Below are 14,250 nucleotides of genomic sequence, written 5' to 3'. Positions count from 1 at the left end.
AAGTTTGCAGAAAAGGAATGGAATATAAATACTTTCTGAATCCACTGTATGTGTTCATTGGATAAATTTCACCTTAGACACTTTTAAGCTAATGATAGATAGATACTTATTAATCCCAAGGGAAATTCACATACTCCAGCAGCAGCATACTGATACAAAAAACAATATTAAATTAAAGAGTGATAATGATGCAGGTCAAAACAGACAATAAACTTTGTATAATGTTAACGTTTACCCCCCAGGTGGAATTGAAGAGTCGCATAGTTTGGGGGAGGAACGATCTCCTCAGTTTGTCAGTGGAGCAGGACATTGACAGCAGTCTGTCACTGAAGCTGCTCTTCTGTCTGGAGATGATACTGTTTAGTGGATGCAGTGGATTCTCCATAATTGATAGGAGCGCTGCTTAGCGCCCGTCGCTCTGCCACAGATGTCAAACTGTCCAGCTCCATGCCAACAATAGAGCCTGCCTTCCTCAAACAGTTTGTCCAGGCGTGAGGCGTGTTTCTTCTTAATGCTGCCTCCCCAGCACACCACCGCGTAGAAGAGGGCGCTCGCCACAACCGTCTGATAGAACATCTGCAGCATCTTATTGCCGATGTTGAAGGATGCCATGTGTTAAACACAGTCATGCTTGCCCATTTTTATGACAGCCAATAATAATGTGCTGCCTGGACAGGGATTGCGCTGTACAAAGGGTTAATAGGTACAGAGAGTTCAACCACAATCTTGGTGCTTTTTTCTCTCTTTTCCATTCTGTCGTGGTATGTAAACCAGGTGACATCACTCAGACAAGCTTCTCTCCTGTTTGTGAATTCCAGAACCCTCACATTCATCATTTCTTGTTTCTGCATTAAACACATTATACTTCCAAATAAGTATTCATTGGTTGGATGCACACAATGCCCACCCATATGGCTAAAGACAAAATCAAATTTTATCCAAGCAAGTTCCAAATTAGTTGGAGTGCGTCCTTGGGCATGTCACATTACATGACTAGATTCACAGGAGCCCGCCAACGACTGCCTGAAAATAGCAAAGATGATGTAAATAAATGCTACAACTGAAAATCACTGGAAAAGTCACATAAATGTGACATGGCCTTTAGGTGTTTTAAATCACTAAAGATTATGACATTTCTGTGTTTGGGACATGAAGAAGCTTTTAATCTGACTTGCTTCTTTCTTGTTAGTCTGAACAGTTTTAAAATTTTTTACAATTTACCATTTCAGGAGTTTGCTTGCAAAGTCTACCATTATTTTAAACCTCCTGTCTCTCCTTTCAGGTTTCCTTTAGGTACCACTGTAGACTGTACAATGAATGGCGTCGGACCAACCAGAGAGTTGTTCTCCTGATCCCAAAGTCAACTAGTACTCCTTGCACACAGCAGTCCTTACTTGGATTACCCCCCATCAAAAGAAATTCCAAGGAGACCATTGTCTGATGACACAAACTCACCGAAAGTGGATCAATTCCAAAGACTCTTTGCATAATAATTTATGCAGATTTGTTGTTCACTTTTGAACAATATTTTTATATACAAAACTGCTGCCATAACTGAACTGTGAACTTTTATACCATTATATTCATTAAATCATTGAGCCTTTGAAGATGGGCATATAGAAGCTCAAAAAGATTTAAATCTACAGTCCCTGAACTGACTTTTTATGCAAATTCAACAGTGCTTTATAGTAAATGTTTTTGCTGCCTAAAATTCAAATATATATATATTGTGTGTGTGTGTGTGTGTGTAAATATATATATATATATATATATATATATATATATATATATATATATATATATATATATATATATATAGCTATTTAATTTAGTGTTTATGCTGGAAGTTAATTCTCATTAAATCTCTGTTCCTCACTACAGCAATGCAATGCAAAACTGCTGCCACATTTTGGAAGAAAAGTTTTAGCTGAAATACTCAAACATCTGAGAATGACATTAAAAAAAGGTGGGTGGGCTTGACTATGCCTTTAATATGCAACACTTCCAGTGCTATGAAATTAAGCACAGCAATTAACACTCAAGCCAGTGAGACATGTTCCAGGCTCTGCTTGGGATGCTCAGTCTGGTAGGCTTGCACATTTTATTGACATTTTTCCACCTTTTTTCTGTTTTGTAAATATTATATGGAGCATTTTTATTTAGGAACAAGTTCTGTGGCATTCTTGTTTGTAGTTAAATGCATTTTCTTTAATTAAGAAACAGTTTTTATACAAAGTTCATTGTTTCCATAGAATAGTGATAAAGGTGTCCACTTGTGAAAAACTGCATCAGGACATAGGCTCAAGGAGCACTGTCCATCAACACTGTGCATCCGTTCATGTATGATATATTGCAGTTGATCAATATATATATTTGATTCAGCACCCATCAAAGAACACACTTTTAACATAGTATCTTGCAGGTCAAGTTAGGAAGATAAACTACAACACAAATCATTTGGCACACTATAAACAACACAGAAACAAACATCATGTGGTAAATAATTGAACTTTCAGGAACTTAAAGACTTGATTTAATTTTGAAAAAATTAGGTGAATAGCATTGACAAACCTATTACAATGTGTAGTGGACAAGAAAGTGAAACACAAGTGTATATCAATTATATGCAAATCATACGTCACTTATGCATATGATGTACATATGTAAATGACATGCCAGCATGGCTGGTGTCCATGCTTAAAAATGTTTAAGAGTAGAAACATAAGTAGCTTCTAAAGAGAGGTGATGCTTCACCAATATCTGGCAGAGGCTTAGCTGAGCCATGAATGATGGCTTAGTGTAACATGTGAAGGAAGAAACCCAAAGAGAAAGAACAGGTGGAAATGCATATTCTAAAATTGTAATACCATTTTAATTTTGGATTGAAAGTGATATGCTGGTTAGGTGAGTTAGCACTGCTAATTTAGCCCTAGTGTGTGTGAGTGCGTTCACTTTTGGTTCCTGCCTTTCACCGAATGAATGCTGAGATAGGCTGCAGCTGCCCTGAAACCCTGCCCTGGATAAGCAGGTTAAGAAAATGCATGCATGAACGGGTAGATGAATAAGAAAACCATCATAGATCCTCAGAGCTTCATTAGGTGTGAACTATGCAGAATAGAGATGCCAAAGTCAAGTTGTCATGCTCAGATCACTTAACATTGAAGGTTTGAAAATATTCCATATTCAGTGGCTGAAGAAGTGAGGCATAAGATCAAGATCAGTCATTCTTCATGTTGATTTCACCAAAGATATTTACGTATTCTTGAATGATGATACCAGTACTTAGCTGGGTGATGTGGTGCATATTTTTTTGACTATATTTATTGCCGTAGATGGCAGGTCAACATCTGGCTGTGTCTGAGTGATTCAGTTGTCTCTTTTACAGTGATAGTTCCTCATTGCGTAATTATTTTCAAGCACAACACACGCACTGACATTACCCATTTTCCATTATCCTGTCTGTTGTCAAATTTGAACCTCTCATTGCTCATTTACTGGAACACCATTTGAGCACCACATTAGTTGAGAAGAATTTCTCATGGGCAAAATCAGTACTGTTCTTCTTAAATAATTCTGGAATGCTGCTAAATTTGTGTAAACGTAAAGTGATTTGACAGTGGGGTTTCAATTTTCCTGCTATACACACAAACATATTCTGTTTTGTGTTTAACATCATTAGAAACCCTGACCCTCATTCCATATGTCAAATTCTATTCTCATTTTAAGTGCCCATCACTTGACATTTAGATTAATTTTTCAATAAATCCAATTCCAGCTAAAAGTGTACACTGTAACTGTAAAAACACAACTTGAAATCAAATATGGAACTAGAAAGCATAAAAGCTTGTGTATTGTATTATGGTTACATCCATTTTTTTTTTACTTAAGAACACTTTTATACAAAAAATCTCAGTGTTTGTAAAGAAAGTGATCAAGGCTTGAATTTTGTGAAAAATGGCATTGAAATATGGGTTCAAAATGTTAACTAATAATAACATATTCCATAAAACCAAAATGGAAGAATTTCCTTTGTTAAATTGATTAATAGTTGATTAATATTTTATGTGTTTTAAAATTTAACTAATTTTTGTCTTATTTAGACTAATTTTTATTTCCACACATTTATTAGTTTATTAATGTGAAAGCTTTCAACCAAGCATTCACATTAATAAAAGGACAATATCTATGTGTCCAGTTGGTAAGGTTAGAAAGAAAAAGTTACAAAGAAAATTTGGTAGTGACTTTTTAGCACATACTCAGGCCACATGAACAAAGTTTAAGGCTGCAATACTAATGACTAATAAATCGATGAGGTCATCAAGAAATCAAAGGCCCCCACACAACTAGGCAAAGCAGGCCAATTGCGAAAAACACTTTGGCTATAACAGTGGTTAGTTTTGACCTGCAATGCCAACAGGCAGTTCTGTCTGAACAGGTAAAGGCTAACGCGAGAGAAAGGGACTAGGCACATATTATTTATACCACACCAAATGGACCACCCATGTATCAATAAAAAAAAAGATGCCTGCGTTGATTCCTTAAATTTCAACCTGTCTTGGACCTCTTGTAACTGAGGCAGAAAAGTGAATTCTTTTAACTTGTGTAAAACAAGACAAGAGGTCAAGATAAAGGTTTGGGGAGTCTCCACAACAATCCTCATTTAATGCATGGTAAAATCAAAATAATCAATAATTGGGGAAAAAAATAAATAGGCATGGGCTGTTAGGGTCCTTCGAGCAGTCAGTTGCACCTGTAGAGGAGCTATGTTTCTCGCAGTGGCAGGTTCTCAATGAACGCCGACTTTCTGGTTGTCTCGTCTTTACATATTGGAAAAGGCCGGGCTTCCAGGCTTAAACAGGAAGTGACGCAAGTGCTGTCTACAGGTAAAAAGACAGGAAGAGTCTAGTCTGCAAATGCACCCTCTTGGTTGGGAGTATGTATAACATTCTATTCGACACCAGCTGCTTTTCAATACATTTGTCACTTTATTCACATATTTCTGGCCAAATATGGCTATACTGTACAAAACCTTTTTAAACTTTATATATTGGTAGAACAGTGGTTAGCAATTTTGTGCTTCATGGATACGTCGTCCACAACCTCATTGTCTGTGAGGTGTTTGGAAATTCCTCTGTAAATCAGAGTAACTTGGCCTTTCCAGATTTTGCCCTGTGATGGACTGGTACTGCCTCTAGGGCTGGTTCTTGCCTTGCTTCTAGTGCTGGCAGTATAACGTTTGACTCTCCCATGACCTTGAATGGCCTCATGTGGATCTAAGACATGTAGTTAGGGTAGATTCAACCATTCAAAGTCACTCGTCTGGACACAGCTGGCCACCAATATGAGAGACAACTGCTAGATGGTATTAGCAACAGACCAGGAGTTGTGTAGGGTTTTTGAGACAGAAACTAGAACAAACAAGTTTGTAAATAGACTGTGGATTGCTATCAAAAACCAGAGGGCTTAATCATTTTTAATTCCAAACAAGAATTGTCAGGAGTCAATAATAGGAGCATTTTATTTCAACTGAAGCCGAAATGTTAAAACTGAAAAGCTATGAGACATTACTAGAGAATCAGAAACAAGAACATGAAACCAATGCTTGTTTACAGTTCAAATCCATAATCCTGGACAAAAGACTAATGATGCTATACTGGAATTTCTAAGAACGTTTTTGTAATGCAAGTCATGGTGCCTCATGGGAAACATCCTCTCCCCTCCCAAACCCCCAGTCCCCCCAAACCTTCTTCGTTTGACTTCTCCCATTACGGGTCGCCACAGCGGATCATCTGTTTCCATATACTCCTGTCCTTTCTCACCACATTCATAAGCCTCTTCTTGGGCCTTCCTCTTTTCCTCTTACCTGGCAACTGCATCCTTTTCCCAATATACCCAGCATCTCTGCTCTGCACATGTCCAAACCAGTGTAATCTTGCCTCTCAGGCTTTGTCTCCAAACCATCCAACCTGAGCTGACCCTCTAATGTACTTGTTCCTAATGCTGTCCATCCTTATCATACCCAGTGTAAATCTTAACTTCTTTAACTCTGCCACCTCCAGCTTTGTCTCCTGTCGTTTTGTCAGTGCCACCATCAGGATAACCCCTACCACATTTCTCCTCCCATCCACACCAAAGTAGAACAATATGAACCTGCCTCTGATACACCTGGCCTTACTGGAACTACCCAATGACATTTAGCACGGTGCACTTAATAAAAAAAAAAATGTACATTTTTCTCAGACAAAGATGTTAAATAAAAACACACACATGAGAATCAAGCTTGTAAATTGGATTTTCAAAATTGTAAAGTCACATGAACAAAAAAAAATGATTTGAGGAAAAAACATCTACTAATAACACAATTCATAATGGAGGTTGTGTGTGTTAACTTCATATAAAAGTTCAACCACATTTTGCAATTTGAAAGAGGTTCTAGTATTTTCATATTATAAAGTATATGAAATATTACTGTTGGATAAGAGTATGGGAAATTCTTGATGTAATACATACAGTAGGTAATATAGGAGTCATCAGGCTTGCTCCTGGAACTCCCATCTGTAAAGTTTGTAACTGTTTTTCCATGTTATTCATTAAATGCAAGAAATGTCAATACACATTGGAGGGGTGGCTATCAGATTTCAGATGTTAATATTTCAAACCAATTTCCAGAAAAGTGTTAATGTTTAGAAGTTGCTAATCTCTTCATTCAAGGCGTTAGTTGGTTAGTTATTGTTTTTTTTTTTTTTTTTGTCTTTTTTTTAAACTCGATTACTTAATACTTGGAACCTGTTAACACCATTAGTCTGAGCTCTGATCTCAGGATAAATGTCCTCTGGAGCGAGGCTTCTCACTTGTTACTTTCATCTTTCCAGACAGGCTGTTTTCTTAAAGATGTGTGGAGCTTTTTTTCTATATGTTCCTTATCGCGTTTCACTTTGTGTTATGTACAGTCAAACACAGTACATATTGTTGTCCGATATCCTGCAATGTAAAATGATCTCATCCATAGTGACTCACTGATATTTGCTCATTCGTTGATGAGGGGTCTTACCTTTCAGAGTTTGTACTTCCCTATCTGCTGATAATCGAGGATACCATCTAACAAATGTTTATGGATCAAGCACAAAGAGGTGACTCCACATTCCATATTCAATAACATTGTTCATTTTTCTCTCCAAGTCACCTGTTAATGATGTAGCATCCAAAAATTATTTGTCGTGTGAAATCCCATAAACATCAGCTTTTTGGCGAAATTAATTGTGCATTGTGAATGTATAAATAAAGAAGTGATCCCGTTACAGGATGTTAGGCTTTCGTCTGGAAGCTTATGTGGCAACTTATGTGGCCACCATCTACCCAATTCTGTGTGGTCTTTTTACAGTAGAATATTACACTAATGTCACAAGGCCTGGAATCTATAAGGTCAGTTTGGTAAAACCGATATCACATTACGTGACATTTTGTTGTGGGGCAAGTCAGATTTACTGATCGCAGTCCCTAATCCCATCACTGCGCCATGTCTGTCTAGACAACTGAAAATCACAGCCCATGCCACTTTTACCAACCGAGCACCGATCCTCCAGTGTACTGACAGCCAATAGCATATTGCCTGATGGAGTGACACTTTACAAAAGGTTACCAGCTTCTGCAAGTTCATTAGCCATTACTACCCTTTAATTATTTTCTCTTCTGCTTGAGTATTTAATATATGAGGCATCAGACAGAATAGTGCTCATACTGATTTCTTGCTCCCTGATGATGATGACTGGCTTCTAACTCAATTTAGATTTCCAAAAGCTATCCCCTCGGAGCTGTGTGCTGATCTGGGGCTGGCTTTACAAAGGCAAACTCTGGGGTATTGTGCTGTACCTCATCCTTTGCACATTCTATCCACTCTCAGATTTTTAGGCACAGGAGCTTTTCAACATGAACTGTCTGACCGATCAGGTATTTCTCAGTCATCACTGAGTCGCGCCATGCCAGCTGTATGGGATAGTATTATCCTTTTGTCATATTTCCTTACCCAGTGGTTGAACAGGCAAACATCACAGCGCAATTTGTAGCAACGTCCGGTTTTCCCAATGTAATTGGAGTGATTGACTGCATGCACATTACTAAAAAGGCGCCATCAGAGAATGAATTTACTAATGTAAATAGAAAGCATTTCCACTCTATTAATGTGAAAATTATCTGTGATGCAAAAATGTGTCTCATTAACGTTGTGGGGAGATAAAGTGTGGCATCGATAATTGTAGCGGCTCACTGCTCAAACGGTGTTAGCCCCAGAATTCCAGTACCTCTTCCAAATGCATTGAGACTTAGACTGTGGGCTGCGACTTGCCTTTTCACGTCTGATATCTGACTACTTTTTTTTTTTTTTATATATATATATATATATATATATATATATATATATATATATATATAAATGTTGTTGTTTATTTCAGGCACTGTGTGTGTGCCACTCCATCAATTTCCTATTGTTGTTAATACCACTGCTCAAGCCACCAATTATTATGATTTTCCTTGCCTCCACTTCACTGAGTAGGACCTCCATTTCGCATTCACTGAAATTCATTTTTTTATACATGCTTTTGCCATTGTCTTTTAACAAAACACTGAACAGAAGGGACTATTTTTATTGATTTGCATATTCAAATAGGAGAAATTCTCGAAGGAGTTGGGACGGGGCTGTAGGCTTGTGCATGTGCATTGATTACAGTTTATAAAAGGGATTGTGCGTAAAATTTTGCTTATTCATAGTTTTATGCATCTCAGTTTTGTGCATGCGCACATTTCTAGGTTTGTCCATACACCATGTTTTAATGTGAATTCCATGCAAGGCATTTTACATGAGCTCATTAGATGGGCAAAGGGCATTAAATATATCTGTTAGAGAGCCAGGCTGACATTGCAGACACACTTAAGAAGCTGTCCCATCTGTAGGGTGGGCTTGAATCTCCCATCTATTGTTTAACAAAATGACAGAGCTACTTTCCAACCAGAAGGCCTCTAGTTTTTAATTTGTGCACTTTGTAGCAACACCACATAACAAACTCCCAAACTGGCTGACAGAGTTCTCCTTTAGCACAGTTGTAAAGCAGGTTGCTATTGAATTCAGCAACTCCAAACCACCATCTCAGGGCGGATTGTGGCTGTGAGCAGGAGCACCGACCTCATCAGAGACAACGCTCCCCTTCAGAATTCAGTGTCATTTCTTTATGTTGTCACTCTTTGGTTTCACTTGTTGGTGGTGCTTTCTTAATTAATTTTAGAACACTGGAAATGTTTAAGCAAGAATAGGCCATTTAGCCCAACAAAGCTCACCAATCCTAGCCACCTAATTTTGGGACCACCCTTGTACAAGTTGGAAACTGACAGTCCCTAAAGCCTTTCATTCTACCACACTACTTGGTCATTTATTCCAAATGTCTGTGGTTCTCTGTATGAAGAAAAACTTTCTAATGTTTGTGCGAAATTTACCCTTGTATGTTTTCAACTGTGTTCCCATGTTCTAGTTTAAGTGATTTTAAAAGTAACAGTCTGGCTCTACTGTACCAGTTCCCTTCATAATTTTAAACACTTCCATCATGTCACCTCTAAATCTCATTTTGCTTAAACTGAAAATGCTCGGCTCTTTTAATCTTCATAATTCATCCCCTGCAGTCCTGGAATCAGCGTAGTCACTCTTCTCTGGACTTTTTCTAGCGCTGCTATGTACTTTTTGTAGCCTGGAGACCAAAACTGCCCACAGTACTCTAGTTAAGGCCTCACCAGTGCATTATAAAGCTTGAGCATCACCTCCTTGGACTTGTATTCCACATGTCGTGCTATATAACCTGACATTCTATTAGCCTTCTTAATGGCTTCTGTACAGTTATAGATGGTGAGTCTACTAGGATACTACATCCTTCTCATAAGGGGTGCTTTCAACTTCCAGACCTCCCATTGTGTATTCAAATGTATCATTCTTTCTTCTCATGTACAATACCCTACATTGTTTAAGTAGCTGGCCTGTTTCTGCTCACATGTAGTATTCACAAAGCCATGGCATAGTGTGAGAACTTTCTCAATAACGCTACTCATTTCCTTCATTTTAATCTTTTTTCCTGTACGGTTTTGATGGTCTTGTGAGTAATGGATGCAAGACAAATAGCAAGGCTGCTGGTATTCCAGTCCGGCTGAAGGCACACATCTACATCATCTAATATAATGGAAGAATTTTAGGGTGTAAAACCTCTGTGTTTGCTTTCTGTTTCTTTCAATAGTGCTACATGCAATATTTGAAAATGATTTTAAATCATAATAATAAATGATTTTATGCCCTATTCTAATCTTCTACCAGTTATACACAACTCCAAATTACAAGTAGGAGACCCTAAAATTCCCAGAATTGGTCAATAGCATTAGAGTACGGTGTAGTTATGTAATATGCTGCTAGTAAAATGACTGCAATCTGGTTAATCAGTTTGCAGACTGGCATTGTCCTAAGTAGACCGAATGCATAATTGCATATTTTTGGTGATTATTTTTTTCTCCAAGCCACCATTGCAAATTTTCAACAGAGAGTGATGATTGCATTTTCCGATGTTGACGGATTTGTTCATAAAGAGTTTTTTCCCCACGGATAGACCGTAAATCAGCAAACATTACACTGAAGGGCTTAGCCATCCACAGGAAGGTATGACATGCCCATTAATTTTTTTCTCCATTCTGCTAATGTATTTAAAATACAAGGCATCAGCCAGATGAGTTTCTCTTCTGTTTGTAAAAATCGAAACACACATCTTCCTTATTCCTTGTCGCTACATTCTATGCATTACACTTCCTAATGAGCATTCATTGGTTCATTTGGTTGCCTTCTCCTCCAACAAACAAGAAAATCAAATCTGTTTGATTTTATTGTAGCCGGTCACAGATTTGTTGTCTCAGCCATTGGGTATGTCACATTAATTAATCTGCTTCATGGGAGTGTGCTGCCCACTGCCTAAGATTATGTCAATGAAGGCTACGACTGGAACTCACTAGAAAAATCGTCTAATGTGACGTTCGATTTAACTTATTGGTGCCCACCACATCTCGGGAGAACCAAACATCTGCACCCTAAGATGATATGAGATTTTTCAGAGAAGAGTGTCGTCCACCACCAATTCATTTTGGAAGAACTATGAGACACATTGGAGTCAACATCACTCAGCATTTTCTGATGCACTTTTTGACGTATTCTTGAGTCCATGAACTGACAAACTCATGCCGCTCTGTCAGTCAAAGAGTCAGCAGCACTACCACTGCGCCACCTGTGAGGATGAATATGCATAGTAACTCTCATTAATTTGGAAAATGGGAACATTGTGCTCCCAAACAAATATCTCCCCAGTAGTATTTGGATTGCTCTCATCAGTTTACATGATCTCAGTACACAAGGATTGAAAATGCCATCTTCAAATGTCATGGCAGAATGGAGACTTGTTGTGCTGCAACTTGTTTAGGCTAGCAGGTCCTTCTCTTCCAGCATACTTCTGGCTTCTTTTAACTCTTTGAGGGCTGAATTTTCTTTCCAAAAAACATCATTTCTGAAAAGCAATGGTTTCACACAGAAATCAACATAAAACGTCTGTTGCTGCATGCTGCGGCTGCCAGTTTGCCAAGAAGGTGCGTCAGGCTTGCTGCCAGGCTGTCTTCATGTGGGTCATGGTCGCAGTTTATTGCAATCTGGTTTCTACCTCATATCATTGTTAAGTGGCAGTCATCACTGGTGAACATTGCCATAGGCGTGTCAGCTACATGAACCTGTTCAGCACCATGAATAGCTGGGGACCAATCAGCTGAAGCAGGAACCTCACATTCGTTTTTTGATCACTCATATCAAAATCGGAGTCCGACAAGTCATAGTCCAGTTCAGAGATAATAGGCAAAACGTCATCCACGGAGTATATTGCTTTACGCATTCACTTTGATCTCTCGCCAGATATTTGTGCCATTTTTGCCATTGTTTGTGTCTTGCTACTAACGCAAGTGCAAGAAATATCGCTCAAACCAGTGAAGCTAACTTTTCCTTCTAGCAACAAGAGTCCAACTAAAACCTAACGGTTGGTTTTGTCAAAGCTTACAGTTGATTAACATCTTCAACGCCTCCTTTTGACAAAAGTCGACATCAGTCCTGAAAGAGTTGAACAGAAATCTAGTCTTCGTAAACCCCAGCCTTGGTCCCTTCTAATTAGACAGCTCCTTGACTCTCCTGTAGGCCTACTGCTGCGCTCAGAAGCTTCTCTCCTTTCTTTTTTTACTATTCCTGGTACACTTTCTAAATGGACAAAGTAAATGGAGGACAGCAGCAAAACACAAAGAATAGCATAGGCTACCTGTATTCTTAAATAAGGCATTTTCTGTTTATATTGTTGGCCATAAGGCTGCTCTCTTATAGCATTTAGCTAAGCTATGCATATGGGTGACGTCAAACAAATTGTATACGTTGAGAGAGTTGCACATCATGTATAACAACAATATAATTACAAATATTGCAAATAAAAAATATTGTTCTCTTATACCAGCCATCTATTCATACAATATTATATATTTTTATATTAGTAACTGTGTCAAAGCACTACAGTGATATATTAAAGATGTTAAGTTACCTATGTGGTTACTGTTTTGACCTTTTTTATTTACATTAAATAATGTTACTCTTATGATGTTTTTGACTTTTAGCTTAAATTGAAAGTAAACGTTAAGTGACCCAAACTGTTTCTATTTTTGCCTCGCTTTATTTAATAGCTGATGTTGCTTGTTTTGTGGTAGTTACAGCTTGCAAGTTTCCCCATTCATAGGGACTTCTCCTAAGCTTGTCCAGTTCGCAGCTGAAGAGCGGCACTTGGCTGCTGGTACAAAAGAGCAAATTCTAGATTTTTTTTTTTTGCAAATTATGGAATTTTAATTTATGTTTGCTCATTCTGTATGAGTATTTCCATTTGTACAAAAGAATTGTTCCAGTTGTACATAATGAGTAAGTAGTTGCGTCCGTACCAAGCAGTGCAAATAGCTGATAAATCACCTTTACTATTAATTGTTGTGGAAGACAAATACCTGTGTGCTTCTGCGAAGTCAAAAGGTGTCTGCAATATAGTTAAAAAAAAAAAAAAACATACAGAAAGAAGCTAGCGTTTACTTGAGGCCTCAGTGTTACTTATAGTGTCACAGTCCGGTATCTGTTTACCTGACAGCACACAAGTCCGTGTGGGATGTGGATGACTGGTTGTTGTTCATCTGTGACACTCGTGCAGCCATTCACTAAACACTTTGCCAAACCAGATTTCTACACTAGGCTGCAAGCTGACAGATCTGTACTCCTAGTATACCGACAGCCCACAAAAACTGATAACAGCCTGTGGCTCTTCTTCTTTCTCTCATTTCAGCTTCAGTAAACCATTTTACTGTCCCTACTGACTTTATGAAACTTGATCTTTGAATTGCCTGTAACTTAATTAAAATCAAAGTGTGATGAGCGGCAAATGGTAATTGCTGTAACAAGAGATCATTAGGAGTATTAAGCAATGCCTTTTGGTTTAGTTAATATTCCAGCTGCATTCCAGTCATATGTAAATAATATTTTTAGAAATGTGTTTGGAAATTATGTACACATTCATCATGTTAAGCTTCTTTCTCATCTACGAACTAACCATTTGTGGCATGGTGGCGCAGTGGGTAGTGCTGCTGCCTCGCAGTTAGGAGACCTGGGTTCATTCTCCGGGTCCTCCCTGTGTCTGTGTGGGTTTCCTCCCACAGTCCAAAGACATGCAAGTTAGGTACATTGGCGATCCTAAATTGTCCCTAGTGTGTGGGTGTATGTGTGCCCTGAAGTGGGCTGGCACCCTGCCCAGGGTTTGTTTCCTGCCTTGCGCCCTGTGTTGGCTGGGATAGGCTCTAGCAGACCCCCGTGAAGTAGGTAGTATATAGCGGGTTGGATAATGGATGGATGGACAAATGGTATGGTATGACACAGCAAAAAGGGAGCCAATCCATGTGAACAGTGCTCTAACACCGCAACAATTAACATGACTAATTTGGACTTGCATCACACTGTATGAAAACTTAAAATATCATTGTATATATAGGGGCGGGCAAATGTAGGTTTACATTACATTTACATGGAAAAAGTCAAGGAGGTTATGATTATTACAATAGCTTTATTAACTTTATGTGACAAAAGAATGTCACAATGGCATTGATGCACCTAGGTATGACGTCGCAAGT

The 14,250-nt window shown here is 38.4% G+C and overlaps 2 protein-coding genes across 6 annotated transcripts in view; both read left to right on the top strand.

The window, feature by feature from the left end:
• The window catches only part of LOC114654597 (E3 ubiquitin-protein ligase MARCHF3), a 120,620-nt gene extending 113,327 nt beyond the window's left edge, over positions 1 to 7,293 (top strand). For all 4 annotated transcript variants that reach the window (XM_028805225.2, XM_028805222.2, XM_028805224.2 and 1 more), the window contains 2 exons: positions 1,283 to 1,739; positions 1,833 to 7,293. In XM_028805225.2, the coding sequence (XP_028661058.1) occupies positions 1,283 to 1,441 (159 nt within the window). In that variant the 3' untranslated portion in view covers positions 1,442 to 1,739; positions 1,833 to 7,293. The remainder of the gene's footprint in view (positions 1 to 1,282; positions 1,740 to 1,832) is intronic.
• The window catches only part of c7h5orf63 (chromosome 7 C5orf63 homolog), a 389,765-nt gene that overhangs the window by 133,858 nt on the left and 241,657 nt on the right, over positions 1 to 14,250 (top strand). The gene's annotated exons all lie outside the window — the stretch shown is intronic.

Source organism: Erpetoichthys calabaricus, chromosome 7 (assembly GCF_900747795.2).
Source record: "Erpetoichthys calabaricus chromosome 7, fErpCal1.3, whole genome shotgun sequence".
NCBI lineage: Eukaryota > Metazoa > Chordata > Cladistia > Polypteriformes > Polypteridae > Erpetoichthys > Erpetoichthys calabaricus.
Note: the sequence above shows the minus strand (reverse complement) of the source record. Positions and strands in the feature narration are given on the sequence as shown.